Here is a 23,720-nt window from a genome sequence, read left to right as displayed (position 1 = left end):
TCCTCGAAGACAGGGACTGTAGATTTTCCTCACCGCTCTGTTACCTCCAGGGCGTGACACAGTGGTAGGCACTCAAAATATATTTTTAAACAAATAAGTGGCTGAATGAATAAATGCCTAAGGTTTGAAAGTCTCACTTCTCCCTGAACATCAAAAAACACCCAAGATGAGATCTTTGTTTCCAGGTAATGGGGCTCCGGCTTTCGTGAAACTGTCTTAGGGTTGAATCTCTTTAAACTCATGCACCTTGCGTTTTAATAATTAAAACATCTTGCAGTCGCCTCCATATGAGCAATGCCATGCGGGGTAGGGCTGGGATGATGTGTAATAAAGTCTAATCATTTCCTTATAATACTAGGCTGCGCAGGCAGAGGGGGCTATTATTATGCGACTAATTACATCCAGGCTGCTCTAAGTGTGATGCTAATTGCTCAGTGAATGAATTGTAGCCTCAGGTAATTACCAAACCTAATGTGGCTTCAGTCATGCTTGAGTAAATTAATGTAAAGAGGGAAAGCAACCCAGCTTGAAGGGAGCTGCCTCCTGCCTTGCTGTTGCTTGGGAAACAGCAGTTGGGTTTTTTCATCTGGACTTGGAACTGCCCAGGTACACCCACATATCTGGGGTCTGCTTTCCCCAGCACAGCTGCAAGATTGCAAGTAAGATATTACACCAAACAGAGCTGAGAGACTTTTGCCACTCAGAACAGATGACTGTCTCTCTTTGGGGCTGTTTCTTTGTCTGTAAAGCCATCTTCAAGGTTTCTTTCAGCCCTGTGATCAATGACTAAGTGAACAAACACTTGATCAATTATTAAAGAATGGATTTCTGCACTGAATCAGCTATCAAGCATTGTGTTCAAGTCTTACCTCTGTCATCAAATAGGAACAGTTCTCATAAACATTTATGGAGTGCTTACTAGCTGGCTGTCACTGTTCTAATAAGCATTTTATGTGCGTTATTTCACTGAATACCCACAACAACCCAGAACATTTTGAATAATTCACAGAGCTAGTCGGTGCCAGAGGTAGGATTTAACCCGGGCATTCTGACTCAAGAGCCTATACTCTTAACCATTCCATACATAACTCCTTCTCTGACCCTGGGAAATTCACATTTTTTGCACCTTGGTTTCCTTACCAGTGAAGATTTCTGCACCCACTACATGTCCAGACCTTTGCTAAGCTCTTTATAGCTGTTCATTTTATCGTCCCAACAAAGCTGTGAGGTAGGTAGAACTAATCTACTTGATTAGGTCACACAACTAGTAAATGGTAGAGTCAGGATTTGAATGCTGTTCTGCAGTATCATGTACTTTCATGTACCCTTATTAGAGAAACACTGCACCGTCATTCGTTGTCACCACAACATCATGTGGACCTGAGTGCAATTCAAGCTCTGAATTCCCAAGGCAGTATGAGTTCATAAGGTGGCTTCTAGATCATCCCAAATCTGCTCAGATTGTTTATTTACTATCAAAGTGAAAATACCAAATTAAAAATATATCTCATGAGATTTGGGAAAACCTCTGCAGGCCAGACTCCATGTGAGACACACTGCCCTCTGCTAGAGTCCTGCCAAGGAAATCTCAGACTAGCTCCTCCTTTCTGGGTGCATCACCCACCACGGTGAGAGGACCAACCAAAGGTTGTAACAGAACACATGCCTGTCTGCTCAGCCTCACATGGAACGAGAGCTGCTGCCTTTCCACTGAACTCTGGAGAAGGGGAGTCTCCACTTGTTATTCTGAACAATTCACTTACTAGCACATGAGAAATAGATACTCAGGAAAGACGTGTTCAAGGCTTCTGTAGACGTGTGCGTGATTCCATGCAGTATATCTTCTTATATGATCAGAAATGCCAAAAGGTACCTCAACCAGGACACCCTCTTCATGTGGACTTGATTGATTGCCAGTGAACGTGGCTTATTGGCCATGAACAGGGCAAAGGTTCAGGAGTGTGTTTTGAGGTTAAGAGTGTGGGCATCGTGGACACTGTGACCTTACATAAATTGCTGCTTGATTTCTCTGAGCCTCAGTTTTCTCATCTGTAAGGTAGGTCCCAGTATAGTTGCTACCACTTAGGGTTGTGAAAAGTAAATGATACAAATGAAGTCATGTATGTAATTACCAAAAATCATGCCTGGCGTATATCCTAATTCCTTCATAAAATGAGCTGTGTATGATTTTCAGATACTGCAGTACAGCCCCATTTCCCAGGGGTGTTTGGTTCTGAGCCCTTGTTTGAAGACCTGTATTTAAGTCATTAAGCAATGCCATTCAGGGGCAAGAGCAACAGGCAAGCATCTGACTGTGGTCCTGGCCAGGCTTTGCCACTCACTTACCATGATGCTCAGTACTCACTTAACTGAGCTGAGTCTCAGTTTTCTCCTCTGTATAATATTGGTCTTATTGCCTACCTTGCCTGGCCTGAAGAGCTACTTATAAATAAAGTCATGGGTGGGAAAATCAGTTAGTGCTGTTTTGGTACACATGCTTGCCAAAAGAGCTCTTGTGATTCTGATAAGGGAGAAAGACAAGATATGGGAACCTTCTACATCTTGAGTTCTTTTAGGTTTTACCTATAAAGGAAAAAAAGGAGGAAAATATTTTTAAACAGTAAACTGCTGTGCATATATAATTCTTGTCATTATTATATACTCATAACTAAATGAGGTATTGAGGAAAAGAAGTAAACAGAATAATTTCAGTTTCAATATTTTGAGATTCTACTTTGTGCCAGACCCTGTGCTAGTGTTTTTCATACATGATGCAATTTGGTCCACACACCAGTACTGTGAGGTCGGTATCATCACTCTCAGTTACACTGGAGGAAAATGAGGCATAGAGAGATTGAATAACTTGCTAAATATCACAGAGCTGGTTAAGTGGTAGAGCCTGGTTTGAGAATGAGGTCTGTCTGACTCAAGTCATAGTTTTCATCACTATGCTGCATAACACAGCCTCCAGTTGGTGAGCCAAGGCAAGGGAGACACTGACACATGTGACAGCGTCTGAGAACAGTTGTAAAGGCTAAACCTTCTGGTATGAAGTATAACAGCAAACTACTCTGTCACCTGGATTATTGCTGTAACCTCCTAACTGGTCTCCCTGTGCTCACCCCACCTCCATTCCATCTACTCTCAGTAGAGCAACCAGAGAGAGCCTGCTAAGAAGTCATTTCAGATCATGTCAGGGCGCTGCTCAAACCTTTCACATGTGGGAAAAGTCAAAGCCTTATCGGGACCTGCCAGCCGTGGCTCCTCCACGCCAACCCTCTGGCCCCGGCTACCTTACTGACCTCAGCTCTCAACTCCTTCCATTCCGCCCCTCACTCCTTCTGCCTTGGCGCCCAGCATCCTTGCTTTTCTTCAGACGTTCCAGACAGGATCTAGCCTGAAGCCCTTTGCAGTTGCTGTTCCCTCCACCTAGAATGTTCTTCTCCCAGATATGCACATGCCTCCATTCTTCATTATATCTCACAGGATCCAGACAGAAGACAGAAACCACACCAGCTATTTAAACAATATTTTAATAGTGTATATGGAGGTAGCAACTGGAGGAAGCAACTGCTCCCTCTAGGGCTGAGGGAACAAAGGGAATAACCAAAAAAATGTAGAGACTTAGAGGGATCCCACAGAGCAGAAACTTGACCTCTGAGGAGGAGGCACTATCTCTGAGGGGCTGCCGTGAAGCTGGTTATGCAAGAGTTGGAAAGACTGTAAACAAGACTTTCCGCTGCTACTGCAAGGCAACTGCCAGGCATCGGCGCTGCTGGGTGGACGAAGCATGGCTGGGGTGATGCTCACGAGAAGCAGGAATAGGTAGCAGGCTCACAGGAGCAGCAAGGTCCTTCTCCTCCTTCCAGGGTTCCAGGCTCTGCCAGTTGGAGGAGCCTGATAGGAGCTAGCCGACAAGCCAACATTTGGTTTGTAGAAGCACAAAGCCAAGCTTAGAAGGGTGGTGCTGAGGCTGAAAGATTATGACTCAATAGCTGGAATGCTGACCTCCCTAAAGCCTCTACTCACATATCTCACTGGGACCTGCCCTGGCTGCCCTCATGAAGACTGTGTGATCCAACCCTTTCTATAACCCTTCCCACTTCATTCTTCTCCTCAACACTCACCTAGCAGGTGCTTGTGGTTCTTCAGGTCATATTCCGTCTGCTTACCTCTATCTTAGCAGCACCGCAGTGACAGTTCTGTGAGAGCAGACTCATGCCCTTCACTTTGTGTTCCTCAGCTAACACCTGCTTCTATCCAGCTAGGAGGACTTTTTATTCTAGATCAGGGCACTATGGACATCTGTGGCCAGATAATACTTTGTTGTGGGAGTCTGTGCTGTGTATTGAACAATGTTTAGCAGCATCCTCAGTCTCTACCCACTAGATATCTGCCAGTAGCATTGCCCCTGCCGTGACAACCAAAAGTGCCTCCAGATTGTTCCGATTAAGACTCACTGTTTTAAATTTATAGCTACTCCATGCCTTGTGTGAGAACCAGTTAAGCATGTGGGTGTTGGTATCAGATAGACCAGGTTTGATTGGCTGTATCTTCACATATTACCTGTACTCCTTTGGGCAAGTCACTGAAGCTATGTGTCATTTTGCTTAAATGAAAAATAAACATAATAACCATCTCATGGGGCTGTCGTGCAGATTACATAAGGTAATGCGTGGAGAGAGTTTAGTACCTGGTACCTTGTATATACCAACCAGCCAACATGAGTGAGCAATAAATTATTATAATTCAAAGGAAAGCATCAATATAATTCTTGAGAAACCACCCCCAAGTTGGTTGTCAACATATGATGCCAAGTAAGTGGTATGTGTTCTTTTATTTGTTTTACTGAATGGGCTTTACACTGGCCTTGGGAATGAGAGGTAATAGCGCTCCTAAACTGTATAATGTCATAAGAATAACTGCCAGGTGCTGGAAACTGGGTTACTGATGACAGGACCCACTTGCAGTTGAGGTTGATTTAAATGCAGTTAACATATTGAGTGTAACCGTGTGATACTGCAGAAAAATAATAAACCCTTGTCAAGTAGTAAATGTCACTCTGATGCTTAGAGTCAACTTGCTGTTGGATTCATCTAATCGGTTTACTATCCCAGATGTCACCAAAAGGAATCCAACTAACAAATAGAGCTACATTGTCTTTCAGGCTCTGAGTGGTTTATTAACCTCAGTCAGAACTTGGCTATTGCTGAACCCAGAGCCATCCCTTGGGAACTTAGCATATTTAGGTACTGCTTGAAGTGGTACATAGGGTCCATTTTGATGAGTAACATGAGAGCCCCAGGCTTTGTTATGGGGAAATAAATCTGGGTACCAATCCCAGCTCTGCCTCTCACTCTCCATGTACCCCTTTCCTCCAGGACTTCAGTTCCTCACCTTTAAAATAAACAGTTCAGATGCTGTTATTTGGGCTTCCCTCTTGATGAAGTACCAGCCCCTGCCTGGCCCCACCTCGCCATGCTCTCGGAAGTGTACAGCAGAAAGGAAGTCAAGAGTGGTGGGAGTGCTGTCTTCAGTGCATCTGAAGGATGCCTGTCAAATTCTCAAGCTTTCTTTCCATCCTTCCTAGGTACAGAGTTCTGCACAGTGGACATCATCAGGAATTTGAGAAACTGCCCATACACCATGACCCAGAATCCCTGGAATCATGCTTCTGATTGAGGACGTGGCTCACAACTAAGCCATTCATTCCCATTCATGTCTGCATGAACAGGATACCCTGGCATCTCTCCTGACCCTCATCACCACCAGTGAGGCATGGGGCAGTGGGACCAAGGGCCCAGGAAAGGTACATGGATGACAGGGTTGGACAGGATCCAAGGCCAGAGCATGGAGGATCTCAGAGTTGAGAAGGGACTTCAGGCACCATCAGATGCAGGCTCGCGGCCAACACAGAAGCAGAATCCTCCATAGCATCCCTGGAAGTTGGTCAGTCTTTGCTTGTACACCTCCAGGGATAGGAGCTCACTACCTCCTAATGCAGTTCCTTCTATTGTGGAGAAGCTTTAGTTATAAGGAAGGTCTTTCCTTTGTTGGAACACAAATTTGTCTCTGCTCTAGTTGCATCTGGGAACAAGCAGTTGGCCCCTTCTTCCACTGAGAGCCCTTAAATATTGGAAGACAATGATCTGCCGCCTACCCACCCTTTTAAGTCTTTTCTTTGAACTCAACAGCTCCTATTTCCTCTCCGTTCTGGCCATCGTCCTCTGGACTTTCATTGGTGGGTGAATTAATCAAGGCTTTTATAATGAAATTAGGTTGATAGTAGTGCCAAGTGTCTGTCCAGAAGAACTGAATTATGACAAGTGAAGCATCAGTGTTTTTTGGTTCATAGACCTGAATATTTTTCTTTTTTTCTTGGGGATAGACTTTGGAAACTCTGCTTAGGTTTTGGTTTGGATCCATTACCAGAAGGCATCTTTACAGCTGGTCTGGGGTGTGTGTGTGTGTGTGTGTGTGTGTGTGTGTGTGTGTGTGTGTGTGTGTGTGTGTGTGTGTGTGTGTGTGTGTGTGTGTGTGTGTGTGTGTGTGTGTGTGTGTGTGTGTGTGTGTGTGTGTGTGTGTGTGTGTGTGTTTAAAGATGACATTTTCTCATTGGCATACTGGCTGTGAGGTCATTTGAAGTAAATCTTGATTCACTCCCCTTCCATGACAATGGGGAAAGGACCTACATCTTTACCGAGAATGTCGATTGAGAATTGTCCTACAATTCAGATTTTGGGAGGGAAACTCAGTTGCTCCTATAAGACACCTTTTAGGGCCTTACTTTCTTGGGAAACTTCACTGGCCTCCTGCCTGTGAAGTTCCTGGGCTACCATTTTTCTACACCTTTTCCAGTATCTCATTTCCTCCAATCTCCTAAGGAGATGCTTCCCTAATGTCAAAGCTACCAACAAATGACTTTATGTTGGGGTGAATTATCCCCTCAGGTTGAGACTCTGAGGTTTTTCAGTTGCCTTTCTTTTGGCTGCTGATAAAAACCCTACTGAAGGGGTTAATTGCTGATCCTTATAGGGAAGCCTAGGGAACAGGCAATGTGGGGGATGGTTGGGAGCATACGTAACATGAACTACAAGATAAAGATGTGCCGTAAGTTTCTAACCTCACCAGTTCTCCTTGCCCTTCTACTTGGGCTGTTGGCCCCTCCTTCCTTCCCAAGTGATCTCAGAAGCGACAGTTGCCTCTTTCTCACTCATTTCATCCATGAGGGAAGAACTCATTAGCCCTCCCTCTTCTCTCTGTCCCCAGAAATGGTGAGAAGGATGGTCAGACTCCACATAGGATTAGGGTGACCAACACCCTGGTTTTAGCACCAAAAGTCCCACATTCTAGAAAACTTCTCAATCTCAGACAAACTAGGCTGGTTGCTCACCCCCTAGATGGAACCCTCCCTGTGCTGAGGGTTAAATAAGACTCCTCAGTGTTGCATTTCCTTTTTTTTCCCCACTTTTTCATGGAAAAGGCAGAGATGAGTGAATTTGGGGGTCCAGAGTTTTCCACATGCTGTCTTAATGTGGTCTCTCCTCTCATCAAAGCACAGAGAACTTCTTAGGGAAAGACTAAGACAGTCATAGAGCCAGCTCACAGTGAGGAGGAAAACGTTTAGTGCGTTGAGGCAGCTGGTAAACTTTAATACCTCCAAAGTCAATAATTTCTACTATTTAATACATACATGCATACACACATACATAAATACAGTAGGATTTCTTCCCTATGAAAAGTTTTTCTTCCCAGGAGCTTAGCAAGCATATCTGCTTATGCAAAATATTATTTCTCAGTGGCAGTCTCCCATATTAAATGGCAACTTGAACTTGACAGGGATCTATAGATTACAACATAGATGGGAAAATGAGACCTTACCATGTTACGGGTCCGTATCTTCTGGACTCTTTGGTCACGCTTGTATGGGCCAGCCTATGAATGGTATCTGTAGAGGTAACATGCACCCTGGTTCAGGGAAAGGACAGCAATTGCAGGAATAGGAGCCCTTGCCATTGTCAAGAAGAAGGACCCCTTTGCGGAGAGGGCCTCACAAGCAAATTCTGCTGTCTCTTTGGAGCAGAGCTGGGATGGTGCGGGTGATGCACCAAATGCTCACATTGGAGCTTCACAGAACAGAAGCAGGCTTGCTCTATCTGGACAGCTACTAGCCTGGCATTACTTAAATCTCTGGCTCCCGGGAATCTAGGTAATATGGCATGTGTGTGAAAGCCTCAGAAGGAGGAGACTTGGAGCTTGTCAAGGAAGGAAGTACTTTGCTGTCTTCTCTGAGGCCATCCTCTTTCAGAAAGCCTGCAGTGTCATGAAGGGATGCTCCCAGAGAGAAGGGCCCATGGCCCCAGCCACATCTGCCAGATTGGCCTTGACAGTCACTGGGGTGATGGATGCTGCAATTAGACTGCCCCATGCCCGGGATAAAGGGGGTTCACCTGTGCTGCTTTGCACCTTGACTCTCCAGCCTACAGGGCTGTCCAGGTAGAAGCCCTGAAACTCCCTATCCAGCTCATGATCAGCAGCTAGGAAGCAAAAGGGATAAAAACCAACTTCAACTAACACTCAAGTATATGTTTGCAGAAAAACTCGTTCTTTCTGAGACTTCACCTTTTCATCTCACCAACATTTCCACTTCATGCTGCTAACTTGCTCTGTCCTGAAGCAAATTTCTGTCTAGCTGGGGGATGGGGATGTGGGCATGGGGGTGGATGAGGGAGGGAAATGGGGTGGATTGCTGGGGAGTGGCTATCATTAAATAGACTTTGTTATTTTCTTCAAGTAAGGACAAAAGTAATGTCTTCTTGGTGCTGTGCTGTCTACCCGTTTTTCTCTTTGGTGTTATATCTCTCTTTGGTGAGAGAGCAATATTGCCTTTCTCTTTTTCTGTATTACTTTGCTTTACTCTAGTCAAAGTCCTTACTGTAATAGCTGCTCTAGAGGGGGGAAAAAAAAAGACTAATGCACTTACCTCTTCTAGTCATAATTTGCAATCTCTTTTCCATCTAGCCTAGAAAACTGAGGCCAAATATTTGGTTTGAATTTAAACAAATCAGGGATGGATTTGAAGGCTTGAGTTTGGGACACCATGTCACTTTGGGCCTTAACCAGCACTTGCTTCACTTATGTCATCTGCAAAATGGAGAAAATCTCTGAGCTGGTAGGATTGTTGAGTGTTCCAACATGTGTCACCCAAGTATTTTTACCAAACGTGTGTCCTGCCTATACTGTTATTTACTTAATATTTTTATTTAAGTCAATTCAAGTTTTCACTTACATAAATTTATCTTAGAAAGAAACACTGTATCAGTACCCCAAGTAGAAATTCAGAATTGCCATTAATAGAAAGCAGCCATAGAGAGGAATCAATGAAAGCAAAGCAAGATTATTAAGTTCTAACGGGAAGCCAACGCACAGAGCCTCCTCTCTGCTTCCGAGTTTGAAAGGGAGAGTGTCAGAGAGCTGTTAAGGCACCTGCCTCCCACGAGGGGTTCTTTAAGCCGAGAAGAGGTGAAAGGGAATTTACCAGAGAGAACTCCCAAACTTTATGAGCTAATGTGATTTCATGACAAGCTGCATTCCACATATTGTGGCAGCATAGAGAGAAAGGAAGTGAAACTGCTTATATTTTTAACTACTGTTATACTCGGTTCAGATTAGGTTTCTCCTTTCCTTTTCCTTCCTTTTTCAGCTCTCCCCAGAACATGTCTTAGGTAATAATAAAATGATAATAATAATGTAATAATGTAGCAATAATAAGAGAAGTAACATTTAATGAGCTCCTTTCTGCCAGGTACTATGTTAAGTGCTTTGTTTACATGGATCATCTCATTTAATCCTCATAAAACCCTTACAAGATAAGTACCAGAATTTACCCTGCTTTCCAGATGAGCATGCCTCCACTGAGAGATCTGGTGACTAGTCCAAGGTAATAGACCTGGGAAGTGTGGTTTGGAATGGGAACGTCGGCAGTCTGACTCTAAAGCCCATGGTCCTAGACGTGTGCAACACGGTTCCTTATTTGGACTGACTTACTCCACATCCACGTGGCAGACCCTGTTCCAGGAGGGAGCAGTGAACAAGCCAAGGCTGGCCCCTTTCCTCATGCTGCCTAAGAACTTCCCTTCCATGTCATCCTGGGACCTGGAAAGGAACTTGGGACATGCCTACTCCAGAGTGAAACTCTGCCACACACCCTCTGTATCTTCTTCTGCTCCCTTTCACTCTCTGAGCCTCAATTTCCATCTTCATACATTGCAGGGATTCAGGTAGATGATTGATCAGGAGGAAAGGCCCTTGCACACTGATCTTTCATAGTCTTCCCAGTATTCAGCAGCCTGGAGTCACTGAGTAACCAGCAAAGAACCCTGGGAATCAGGTGTGTGAGCCAAAGAGAGGATTAGTCTTTTGTGTTTCAGACCATCGCTGGGGCTGCCCACAGCAGGAGGGACCCCAGTGGAAGGCAGTTTGACTTCCTCACATTTCTAGTTGGAACTTGGAACACTACATGGAAATGTTCCCATACGTCCCATCAACTCAGCACTGCAGGCTTCTCAGCACTTTACAGCTTCTATGCGCTTTCACAGCAAGATCTTTGAGCCTCTCCCAGCAGCTTGCGGGGAGGGATTACTGACTTCATTTTATAGAAAAGGAAACAGACTTTGTCAGGGAAAGTGATTTGCTCAAGGACACAGAGCTTATACGGGGCAGAAATCAAGGCTGAAAACACTTAGGGTCACTCCATCCTCATGGAGTGATTTCTTCCTCCTCTTCTAAATATTTTATTAGTAAATATGCAAATTATATATTTTTAGACTATATAAATGACAGGTTATACAAATAATGTATTTATGCACTCCACCCCCATTATAAAGAGTTCTAATAATAAAGATACCACAAAATACCCCTTGACACCAACTCAGTTCCACTCCCCTCCCAAGAATTGTCCTCATCACCTGGCTTATATAATTCAAGAACGTGTTCTATGTATTTATATATGTCAAAATGTACATATAAAAATACATGGTTTTGGTTTTTGTGTATAAATAAGATGATGCAGTATATAATAACTGCAACTTGCCTTTGCAAAGGTATACCTTCAACATCATATCACATCAATACGTGATTTTTATTCATTCTCTTTAGTTGCTGTGTATTTCACACGGTAGACGTTGTATAGTTTGCAGTGTTGTCTCTATTATGTTTTTACTGCATCCTGTGTCTGAGTGGGTCATTTGAGGCCTGCATCAGAAAATCAGCAGCCTCCATATTTTGGGACTGTACTAACCATGCGAAGGTCAGCTGGAGTTGTTTCAAGTTGAAGCGGCAGCAGCAACTCTGACTGGGCAGCTTCCCAACTAAGCCACTTTGCTCAATCGCTCGGGCTTTAGAGTCAGACGGCTTCCACTACTTTTTAGAATTGTTTTTGTAAGCAAGATATTTAACCTATTACACCCTAGTTTCCCCAACAGTGAAGTGGGGGACATAATGATCATACATATTTTAAAGTGTTGGTATGAGGATGTGTATGGAAAGCACTTGGTAAACGATTTAAAAAATGCTTTCACGGTATCCTTACTTCCTCACCAGTTCTATCTCTGTTTCCTACCATCCTGGGATCTGGTCTAAGGAACAGAAGGTTATAGGAAGATTAGTTTAAAAAAAGAAAATAAAAGATAACCCTTTCATAATAAAGGGAATTATGGTGGAAGCAATACTACCTCCACTTGCAACTCATTGTCCAGTTTACTGAAGGCTCTCATCGGACCTTCACAGCTGCCCTGTGGTGTGGGTGTGTTAGTCCGGGCCATTTTACAGATGAGGAAACTGAGGCTCCAGAATAGGGCTTATGACCATCCACGTCATCCAGCAGTCATCTGAGGGAGTCAGAATGTGAGCCCAGATTTTCTGATTCCAAATGTGAAGTTCCTGGAAGAATTGTGGTGCCAGTTATTATTTCGAGAGATTGTTAGGACTCACACACCTGGCAGCATTATAAGAGGGACACGATTCTCTCTCTAAATTTGACATTAATTCAGTAATCCATCCATGAAACATTTCTTAAGGTCTTTAAAAAATGTGCCAGACACAACTCAGTTCCCTGTGGCAAGTAGGTGTGGGCAAATGACAACCTAGGGGCCAAATCCTCCAGTCTGTAAACTAAGAATGGTTTTTACTTTTTTAAGTGGTTGGAAAACAGAAGATATTTTGTGACGTGAAAATTATGTGAAACTCAAATTTGTTTCCAAAAATAGTTTTATTGTAACACAGCCATGCCCATTCCTTGATGTTTCCTCTATGGCTGCTTTCATACTACAACAGCAGAGCTGAGTGGTTGTCATAGTTGAGCCTAAAATATTTACTATCTGGCTCTGCACAGAAAAAGTGTGCCGATAGCTGCTGTAGGGCAATCACTGTCCAGCCATTCATTCCATAGACATTTACCAAATGCATCTATCAAGTTTCATTTTTTTAGTTGTCGCAGTCTAGGCATCTTTAGAATGATTTTAGAGTGGATCAGGTTGAGACAGTGAGATAGACAAACCAACAAAAATTAGAGAGCAGTGGCCTCTAGTGGCCTTACATCTAAACATTATTTGGTTACGGTTACAGTGAAAAAACAGGTTTAGATCGAGTCTTAGCTGAGAGTTGGGGGTCTATATTACTTTGAAATATCTAGAATGTCCCGTAATTTGTTTCCCACCTTTTAGTGATCAGAGTTTTAACCTGGAGAGTGGAACACACTCTTTTAATTAGAAGAGAGGTGAGCTGAGTTAAAAACAAGGTAATAAAGAGATGACTGAATGCAGCACCAAACATTCTTCCTAATATAAGTAGATGAACTTAAAGTCTTGGAAAACAGAGAACTTTGAGGAAAGAAACTGATTATCATTCATACTATGAGTGTTTGTTAGGAAATACTTGCTGGCTTCTTGCATTTCTATGAATATTAATGATGAAGGTAGAGGCAGCCTGGTGGGAATCAGGCACTGAATTCTTATTCCGCCTGGCCTCAACCAGCCCCTGACTGTGGGTTAGCCATTTTCCCTCTGGGTTTCAATTAATCCCCTGTAAATGAAGGGGTTGGACCCTTACACCTCATATAGACCATAATTACATATTCTGTTTGGGAAGAGTTTCTAAAATATTTCCACAGAACTTCAGTTTGTGCAATTTATTGAGTTCACTCAGCTAGCAAGTGACAAAGCCAGCCCTCAGACACAGGTGTTGCTCTGAAGCTTTTTTTGCTTTAACCCCTGACACTATGATACTGCATATTATCACTGCCATATATCAGGTGAATTTCTCTCCTTGAGAAAGGAGAAAGGCCATCTCCTGAAGACCAGATATTTGGGGAAATTCTGCTGTTCCCAGTGTTCTGTCATAAAGAGTTCTGTGAGTTAAACATCTTGCAGCCACAGAACTTTAAAAAAAGAGATCAGAGATTAGACTACACTGAAATCTTACTTAGACACAACTACACATTCCTTTTCTGTGTAGTATTTGCTACTCTTCTTTAAAATGAGGGATTCAGTTCCAAGGCAAGAAAAAAGTTTTTAATAAATTTTTATTTTTATATTCAAGATAAAGCATATACACAATATGGAAATAAATAACTAGAAATGCTTTGGAAACTTTTCCATTTCCCCCTCAAACTCAGTTTTTTTTTAAACCTATGAGTCTTTTTTTTTACTTCATTTTAAGAAATATGGCAACTACAATACCAAGAGGAAAAAGAACCACAATTTTGTACAGAAACAAACATACAGCCACCTCTGACCATAGGGTTTAGTTGGAGTTTTAACAGTAACACAAAAAGAGCACGAGAGACAAAAAGACGCTTCAACAGGTTTACTCAAACAGCTCTGCTCGAGAAGAAAAAGGCACAGATTTAAGGGCGTGACAGTGATGATTAAGAATATAGTAAACAGGGGCTCAGCCAGAAAGTGACACCTTATGAACTGCCTGGAAAAATGAACAAAATGAACTCTTTCCAATTCTCTGCCTTCATTAAAATGAATTTTTAAATTAAATTGTATAAACATATGATATAAAGTTGGTACTTAGGAAATATCTTTGTGTATTTCCTCTATGTACAAATCTTCGTATACAACTTCAATGTTCCTTATACATTTCCTATATACCAAAATGCGCCGGAGCCTCCCAACTGCATGCCGCAAGCCTCTGTGAAGCTCTCTGGCAGCTGGATGGCCCCAGCAGCTTACTGCCAGAATAGCTGGAAAGAGGAGGGACCAGTTAAATGTAGTCATCTTCAACAGGCTCTCCATTGACGTCACAATAGTGGATAAAAATTGCCACTACTCGCTGAAACACGCCCTTCTTCATCTGACGCATCTCTGAAATTTCCTCTCCTATTGTTTCCATACAGATGTCTGCAGACAGCTGCCCTTTCCTTCGAGGAGCATAGATGGTGCCTTGGAAATTAGAAAGAAAAGGGGAAACAAGATTATCAGAATCATTTGGAAAGCCACTCTGATTTAGCTGGTCCATGAGATATGCCTGTATACTCTCATGCAGTGTAACTGATGTATGCATAGCTCATGGAATGGGTCCCCATCAGTTTGGTTATATACTCTGTTTGATGCCAAAAAGAGCACACATGATTAAAGGCCCAAGGTGAAAAATGTACCAGAGAGGTAAGTCATACATATATACATGTAGTTTATGAAATCGATTTCCTCCTAAAATATATATTTTTTAACTTCCTACAAATGGATATTCAAGGGTGCTAACACTTAGAAGAACTATATTCCAGAGTTCCTTCAAGTTCCCCCATCAAGTATCCACACCTAAATCATAAGTTCCCACATGCTACCCAACAAGAAGCAGCTCATAAGTAGCAGAATAATTAGTATAACGGGAACAGCTTTGAAACAATATAGTTGACCAAATTCTTCAATAAGGAGTAACAAGATTATAAACATTTAGGTAATAAAAAAATCTAGGTAGGACAATCTGTCTGAAGGAATCCTTTCCACCAACCTTCATATATCCCTAGTAAGTCAACTGGTTATCTATTGTATACATTTAGAGCTGTTTTTTTTTTAGCAAGGGGTGAACCAAACAATAACAAAAAGCAAAAACATTTATATGGGAAGTGATAAAAAGCTGCGCCGCTCGTAACTCAGACAAAATACTAAGTAACACCGTAGGATAACCTCAAACTAGAGAATAAAAATCAAGTCAGGACATAATTACTTTCTTCATCATCCTCAAAATCATATCTGGCAAAGCTGTTGGGTTCTGCTGCCCGTAGTGATCTCAACCAAGGGAAGTCAGAAATCATGGAATACGGCGCTCCATCCACAACACCTAAAAGAAGACAGATCAACAGTGCTACTGGGGTGGAAGTAACGATAGGGCCGAACGCTGTTAGTATTTTGAAAGCAGCATCAGATATAAATTCCAATTCTAGCTCTGCTACTATTTAGTCATGTGATTTTGGTCATCCTTTGCTTCCATTAAGCCTCAGTTTCCCTTTCTATATGTGTGTACATATATATACACACAAAATAAAGAGGCTGACACAGGTTTCCTCAAGTCACTGCAACTTTCAAACTGTATAGCAAGTTTCAATTTTCTTTCACTTTTTGTGTTTCAATACTGCTGATTATTTTAGGGATGGTAAAGACTCATACAGGGAGAGCACTATTTATCTGGTCCCTGCTACCTGCAGATATTCAATATTCCCATTATTTTGACAAATTGTTAGGCTCCTACTCCAATCTTCCCTAAGACATGTCTCTCCATCTAATTAGTTAACAGTTATTTAGCTTTCCAACCATTTACAAATAAATGCTCACCTTCTAAAGTATAGATTTCTCTACCCCATGGGTACTTGGGATACTTCTTTAAGTCATCTTCACTTCGTGTGGCTTCTGGGAAGAATTCATACTTAATGAGCTCTCTGGAGGCAACAAGAAAAATTAAATAAAAATTATAAAACTGAAAATAATGTTGGGATGTAGGTTAGAAAGGAACTATCAAAATGTGTTATGCCTAGATTCTAATGAAGGTCTCAAACAAAATATTAAAATAACAAATGCATAAAAAGTCAAATTTTCTGATGATGTAAAACATCACAGTTTTAAGATCTTTAATATCTCTTTTCCGTGCTGTAAGGCTAAAGGAATGAAACTAAATGTACATGTACGGTCTGTTCTTGTGATTCTTCTCTAAGTTTGAAAATAAAAAGTTACAAATATATATGTATGCATTTTAGTTTTAAGTCCTCATTTCCCTTTTTTTTTTCACATTACATTTCATGTTTCAGTGCCTGAAAAGCCCAGATGAAATCATTTAAAATAAAAAATAATTAGGATTTGTTGTTTCTGGGCATCCTTGCTCTGGGAACTGACTTAGAAGGTCGTCAGGGGCTGCAGATAACTTACTGGTTAATGTTTGCTATTGTGTCCATCCAGCTGCGAATGCGCACCTTGTTCCGGACATTGGGAGGGTTACTGAATTCATGGATAATACAGATGTGATAGGGGTAGGGACCACTAAATAGCTTCTGCTCCAACGTTAGTGTGTCCACCTGTGGAAAACACGAGAGAGAGGATTTTGGACCAAGGAAGAGAATGCCTTAGAAATCTATCTCCTAGGGCTTGAACAATCTTTCCTTGGGACCTCAGTTTTTAAATCTCTGGCTGATTTGAAAATCAAAGAGTCACATTCCACCCTGAACACAGCTTGCCATGCTAGGGATGAAGCTTAGCAAATTCAACTGTTTAGCAAGCTCAGCAGTTTACATCTCACTGTTATATAAATGTGAATTAAACCAGAGAATCCAGATTCAGGTAACTGATCCCAGCAATCCACTTCCGAATATATCCTTTACAGGTTTAAATTTTGACTGCACTATAGAACTGTGAATGTGTAGTGCCATATACCCCATTCTAACTGGACTAATGTCCATTCCTAAAGACAGAACACACTTCCTTGCCCCCTTGTAACCTTTGTTCACATTGCTTTCTTCTCATGGAATGCCCTCATCCCTATTTTACTTACGAAATCCCACTTTGTCATCCTAATGACATATATGTCTACCCCCTTCGTGGAAAGGCAAACTTCTCAAGAAGGATGATGTCCTGTGTTATTTTTCAGCCCCAGCAAATTATAAACACTCAACAAGCAATTTGTGTGTTGAAATGATTCTTTTGAGGCCAGGTTCAAACATTGACTGCAAAGGTTCATATTTCCTTTAAACCTTCTTTTGACATCAAGCACAGAGTCTTACACACAATGTTACTCTTTTTTCCCCTAGTTTTATTGAGAAATAATTGACAACACATCACTGTATACCTTTAAGGTATACAGCATGATGTTGTTGGGTTTTTTTTAACATCTTTATTAGAGTATAACTGCTTTACAATGGTGTGTTAGTTTCTGCTTTGTAACAAAGTAAATCAAGCTATACATATACATATATCCCCATATCTCCTCCCTCTTGCGTCTCCCTCCCACCCACCCTATCCCACCCCTCTAGGTGGTCACAAAGCACTGAGCTAATCTCCCTGTGCTATGTGGCTGCTTCCCACTAGCTATCTGTTTTACATTTGGTAGTGTATGTATGTCCATGCCACTCTCTCACTTCGTCCCAGCTTACCCTTCCCCCTCCCCGTGTCCTCAAGTCCATTCTCTGTGTCTTTATTCCTGACCTGCCCCTAGGTTTTTTAGAACTTTTTTTTTTTTGATTCCATATATATGTGTTAGCATACAGTATTTGTTTTTCTCTTTCTGACTTACTTCACTCTGTATGACAGTCTCTAGGTCCATCCACCTCACTACAAATAACTCAATTTTGTTTCTTTCTTTGGCTGAGTAATATTCCATTGTATATACGTGCCATATCTTCAGCATGATGGTTTGATTTACATATATTGTGAAATGTTTACCACAATAGGTTCAGCTAACAGCCATCATCTCATAGATACTATAAAACGTTTACTATTATAATAATGATGATAATAGTAACAGCAACTATCATATGATTGCTTACTACATTCCAGCAACTATTCTAGCACTTAACATGTATTAATTTAACCATCACAGTAACAGCAGGTTTTTATTCTTCTAATTTTAGAGATGAAGAAACTAAGACATACAAGTTAAGTAATCTGCTACAGGTCAGTGAACCAGAACTGGAACCAGGAAGTCTGAAACCAGAGTCTGTGCTCTTTACCACAGGCAACTTTTAATAAGTATAAAACTTGCTGTATAACAACTCCCCTCATCATATAACTTGCTAAAAGCCCACAAAAATCTATCAGAAAAGCACTGATGAAGAAGATTGGCAAGGTAGTCTAGGCTGGTTAAAAAAACTCTGTAGAATCTAAAGAATCATTACTGTGGGTTCAGCAAATGAATAAAAGCCAATTTCAAAAAGGTTGAACACTAAAAAATATCACTGCAATATGTGATCACCAAAAAGAAGCAGAGCTCATTACCTGCTGCATGGGGCGTAGGTATATGATACGGTTTCTCTCAGGAGGCATCCTTAGTATCTGGTCTAGTACCTGATCCATATTCAGTTTCTTGCACTGTGCATAGTCAAATCGGTTTACAATTGGTGCATTTTCTACTTTTAAATGTTTCAGTACCCTGCACCTGGTAGCTACAAAATGAAAACAATGGTAAGCTCTACAGATAATTTATACAAAATTATAGAGCAACATATAACCTATTTGGAATCCTCTTTGGAGGACTGGCATACCTTTTGTTAGCATAAAATATTGCAGATGTAAACATCTTTAACATAGGTCAAGTACTAGTGCAAAGGACAACTGACAGTCATCAAAATGACTTGAAAATATGATTCTGTCCTGTTCAAAAGAAGGCAGTCACCCTCATGCTAGAAGGGAGATACCTTTTCCTATCTAAGATGTTACTGGCAAGAAATTCAAGTTCCAGAGAATGAGTTGCCTAAATATAGGGATTGTTTAGGAAATACATATTGAAGAGAATGAATGACGGCAACTACTGAATTATACAATTTTATGGGTAATGGTTCCTGGGATAATTCACATACGTTATCTTACATTCACCCATAGGAAATGAGCAGTGTTGATTTTAATTCTTACCTCAGGTATAAAACCAGAACCTTAAAAAAAAAAAAAAAAAGACCCAGAAATATTTGGATACTTCAGTCTAAAGTTGTACAGTCCAATGTGGTAGCCACTAGCCACCTGTAGCTATTTAAATTTAAATTAACTGAAGTGTAATAAAATTAACAATTTAGTTCCTCACACACTAGTCACAGTTCAAATGTTCAACAGTCACAAACAGCCAGTGGTTACCATATCGAACAGTACAGATACGGAACATTTCCATCACTGCAAAAAGTTCTGTTGAAAGTGCTGGTCTGAAACATGATTAAATATTCTTCCCATTTAACATACAAAATATTGAGGTTATAGAGAAAAGTAATTGTGATATAACAGACACATTTAACTACAACAGTATACCAACTTCAGAAAATTATCCCCTTCCTTTTTTTTAATCTCACATTTCAATCTGATCCAGTTTTTACCATAGATTTCAACCTGGTCCAACTCAAGAGACAGAATCAGATCAAAGATATTCTATCCATAAGGCCAACATGCCTGACCTTTTAAACATTTCATAAAAGACATGTTCTGTAACATCCTTGATCCAAATGTCATCATCTTACTGAGCAATCTAGCCCTGTAATTTTGATGTTTGAACACTGACCAAGTCTTATGCCTTTCAGACTCATTTTCTCCTGTGACACGGCAGGAGGAAGAGGAAGCAGTGTTGGGGACGGGAAAAGAGGGAAGAGAGGACTAGATGGCGATAAGGGTTCAGTGGTTCCCTGCTGTAAAACCAGACTTGGCTAAGGTCAGTTCTAATCTCATTTAGTCATCTCATCCACCGTTAACAGACAACCCATCCATCAGTGGGTGTCCAGGAACTGAGCTTCTTATCTAAGATCTTCTGTCCCACAATAAGCTGAGCTAAAAAGTTTGGTTTAAGGAGAGAAGATTGGGCCTGAGGCCATGTGATCCACCACTAATGTTAAAGAAGATATAGAGAAAATCAGCAAAGTCAAGTGCAGAGGTAAAAACCAGTCAGATTCTCAGAGAGCTCAGAATAGAGACAGGAATGAGAAGTTAACCAGCAGAGTCCGAAGGTAGAGTCTCAGACCTCAGAGAGTAGAGTGCTGACACACTGAAAGCTCTTATGCTAGTCTGGGCTCTGCTGTTGGCTATGATCTCTGAGCTTTTGAAAGACCCCCATTCCGTTTTAGGGGGACACTTCAACATGAGATAAAGTACCACCTTGTAAGGGTAAACACGGGGTTTGGGGTCCCCATGTCTGGAGTCTTCTAGAATTCAAGAGAGAGGTAGTGCTTAAATTTGTTTTATCTCTCCTTTTTGGGATTTTCCTAGTTTATGACAAAATGTTTGGTAAGGATTTCCTTGTTTTGTTTACTACCAGTATTGGAGAAGTGCAAAAAATAGAAAGCCCCTAAATATTTTTTTGCCATACTAATACTAATGAACATTTACTAGGCTTTTACTAGAGGTCAGACCCTCTACTGTGTTTATGTGTAGGTACATACATCCACATATACACACATGTGTGCATGTATCAACCACTCCATTTAACCTTCACAAATGCTTTATAAGGTAAATAAAATTATGTATACTTCACACACTGAAAAAAATGAATGCAGAATATATATAAACTGCACAAGGCAAGGAACAAGTCAGTTCTTCATAATTTTATATGGATAGGTATCAAAAATATAAATTTGAGTAATAATGGAAAAATAAACAGATCATGTATGAGACATATTATGTATCTAAAAATTTAAAAACTCACACAAAATAATACCCTATCATTTGTTCAGAGGCAAATATGTCTATAAAAAAAGACATGAAAGATAGACTGAAAGGACATAACATTAAATACCTGACTACAGGTGATGGGAGCCGATGCGATTGGCAATGAGGGAGAAATGGGACTGAAAAGAAAAGTGGGGCTTGGACTAAGGATAATGTGCCATGAACTGAGGTTATGATTGATGATATCAATCAAATCCAGTGCAGTTAAGCACTTACAGCTCAGTCACTATTCCCCCCTCCTCCCAAAACATACATAAAACATGTCCAATATCACACAGCTAGAAAATAGCAAAGACAGGATTCGAGGTGAGGTCTACTTGACTCCAAAGCCCATATATGCTGTTAACTTAACTTCTGTCAGATCAGGTTGTAATTATCATTTGGAGGAAACTGGAGGAGAGGCTATATATTAAAAGATGAACCAAGGCTCTGCACATGGTCCCTTGTAAATACGATGGGATAATTAGTTGAGACCTACAGAATGAGGACAGAATTAGAAAAATCTAATAATGATTCTTTTGAAAAAGTAATATAGTAATGTTACTGTAGTATTTATGAGACTTTAATGCTTTAAACTCAATCATGATGCTCTTGTATGACATGGGCCTAAATACATACCATGGATAAACATCATCTTGGGACAGTCTTTCAGCACTAGATCTGTGATTCCACAGTTGGTCATAGTGACTCCAACAAGATTTTTGGATTTTAATACAAGGACCTACAAGAAGAAAAATTTAAAAGATGTATCTTCCTGTACTTTCTTTCTTTCTTTTTTTTTTAAAGCTTAAGTGTTTTCACTGGCACAAGTGAGAAGCAACTACTACCAGTCTCTTTAGGGCAAAGAAACTATGTAAAGATGGGAACTTTAGTTCCTTTACATTATTCAGGAACTTGGCTGGACCAAAAGGTAAGCAAGGATTTTCTCCTTCACCTGCACATGGTCATCCTCAATCACAGGATCACTGGTACTGGTGGACTTATCTGCTGTCCGCTTCCGCTTCATGGCATGACGTGGCTTTGTTTTGGCAACCTCTAAAAAAGGCGAGAGGAAAATCCAAATTTTAGCCTTGCTGTCTTTCCTTCAAAGAGAGCACATTCAACTGCATATGTATGAACTCCACCAAGGAAACTCTCAATTCTACTACTTGGTTCCCAAAGGAATACAGTCAGACTGCCATTTCCAATTGCCTCTTCCAAAACAAGATCACCTTCCGCTGTCTCAAACATATCAACATCAAACATAACACTGCGCTCTTCACACCTGGCCCATTCCAACAGTCTAATCAACATTCTCGTCTCTAGGCACTCAACCCATCCTAAATACTACTGGTAGATTAAACGTACCACTTTCCTGCTAAACAACTTTAAAGCATTGACTACTACTGCTTAGTGAATACATTTCAATGCCTGACATTTGGAGCTATGCTTTAGCCCCAAATGTTCTCAATTTTATTCCATACCATATCCTAGTCATCTCCCATTGCCAGTGCCTCTGAAGCCATTAATTGTTTTAGCTTTTTCTGCCCAGAATACCATTCTTGACTTCACTTTTTGAAATACTACCCATCCCTGAAAGGTCCAGCTTAAATGCCACCTATTCTAATAAGTCACTTGTATCCCCAAACATCATATATGGTTCTGTAATTCCCTGTATATCTGTTTTATTTCTCCATTTAAACTAAAAGCTCCCTGAAGACAACATCATTGTCATTTCATCTTCGTATCAATGTCAGCCACTAACAATGAGCTAAAATGAACATTTATTGAATGAACTGGCACTCAACATTCACTGAATGAATGAATGTATCATAGATACGTCAATGTAATAACAATAACAGCAAATATTTACTGAGTGCTTACTGTGTATCAGGCACTTTTCTCAGGGTTTTACTTGTATTAACTAATTTAATCCTTTTAACAGCCCTCTGAGATAGATTACTCTCTTTATTTTACAAATAAGTAAACTGAGACATGGGAAGGGAGAACAGTTTGCCAATGTATTTATCAGTATGCTAGAAAACCTGCAATCATTTACCTGCCAAACTCTGCCTAGTATGGCCCTAACTCATTTACTAGTACTGTTCTAAAACGTTATAGTTTAATTATAAAAACAAATATTATGTTGATATTATTTAAATACAAGTTCTAAATTCATCTCAAAAACTTAACAAGCACATACATATTGCAAGACAAGACACTAAAAGTCACTGTCTTCATTTTGAGAGTCACTCTGTAGCAGAGCATATATCGAATGAAAAAAGGTTGACCTTTACGAATTAAATCCCACCATACTGCACACTGCTACTACTACTAGATTACAGGGTTACCACTTGGTTAACTCTCTCACTTCAAACATGAAAGATTACAAAGAAAGATAGGGAAACGAGGTACAAATACTACAAATTCCCAAAGGCCTGGAGTTAGACAGGGACTCTACAGATCTAGTTCAAGTGTTTGTTTATTTTTTTCTTTTTTTCAATACACCAGAACCCTTTCCTCCACCATTCGAAATCTTTGTGAAATCTTATTATGCAAAACAATTGAAAGCAGCTAATTTGGTTGAAGCCTAAAAGGGAGCCCAAGAGTTTTATCCATCAAACTTTCTCCAAGGACCCTGAACCCAAGCAAAACACTGGGTTTCTGGAAGAGAAAACTACTGATCTAGGTGACCCACTGGAGGCCACCTTCCACAGTATTCCTGAAGGAGCTTCATGAACAATCTATTTTCACCGACAAGGAATCTTCTAACAGCAGCCACCATTTCATACAACAGCCAAAATTCATACTCCTGTTACAACCAATAATAGGTCCTGG

General features: G+C 40.7%; 1 protein-coding gene across 5 annotated transcripts in view; it reads right to left on the bottom strand.

Moving 5' to 3' along the window:
• Positions 1-13,613: 13,613 nt before the first annotated feature.
• Positions 13,614-23,720, bottom strand: part of FBXO38 (F-box protein 38) — a 52,234-nt gene continuing 42,127 nt past the window's right edge. For all 5 annotated transcript variants that reach the window (XM_082652133.1, XM_082652135.1, XM_082652134.1 and 2 more), the window contains 7 exons: positions 21,838-21,938; positions 21,522-21,624; positions 18,483-18,649; positions 16,425-16,570; positions 15,837-15,940; positions 15,232-15,345; positions 13,614-14,447 (listed from right to left, as the gene is read on the bottom strand). In XM_082652133.1, the coding sequence (XP_082508259.1) occupies positions 14,269-14,447; positions 15,232-15,345; positions 15,837-15,940; positions 16,425-16,570; positions 18,483-18,649; positions 21,522-21,624; positions 21,838-21,938 (914 nt within the window). In that variant the 3' untranslated portion in view covers positions 13,614-14,268. The remainder of the gene's footprint in view (positions 14,448-15,231; positions 15,346-15,836; positions 15,941-16,424; positions 16,571-18,482; positions 18,650-21,521; positions 21,625-21,837; positions 21,939-23,720) is intronic.

This window comes from Grampus griseus, assembly GCF_964374135.1.
Source record: "Grampus griseus genome assembly, chromosome: 3".
In the NCBI taxonomy this organism is placed as follows: Eukaryota; Metazoa; Chordata; class Mammalia; order Artiodactyla; family Delphinidae; genus Grampus; species Grampus griseus.
The sequence above is the reverse complement of the archived record's forward strand: the minus strand, read 5'-3'. Positions and strand labels throughout refer to the sequence as shown.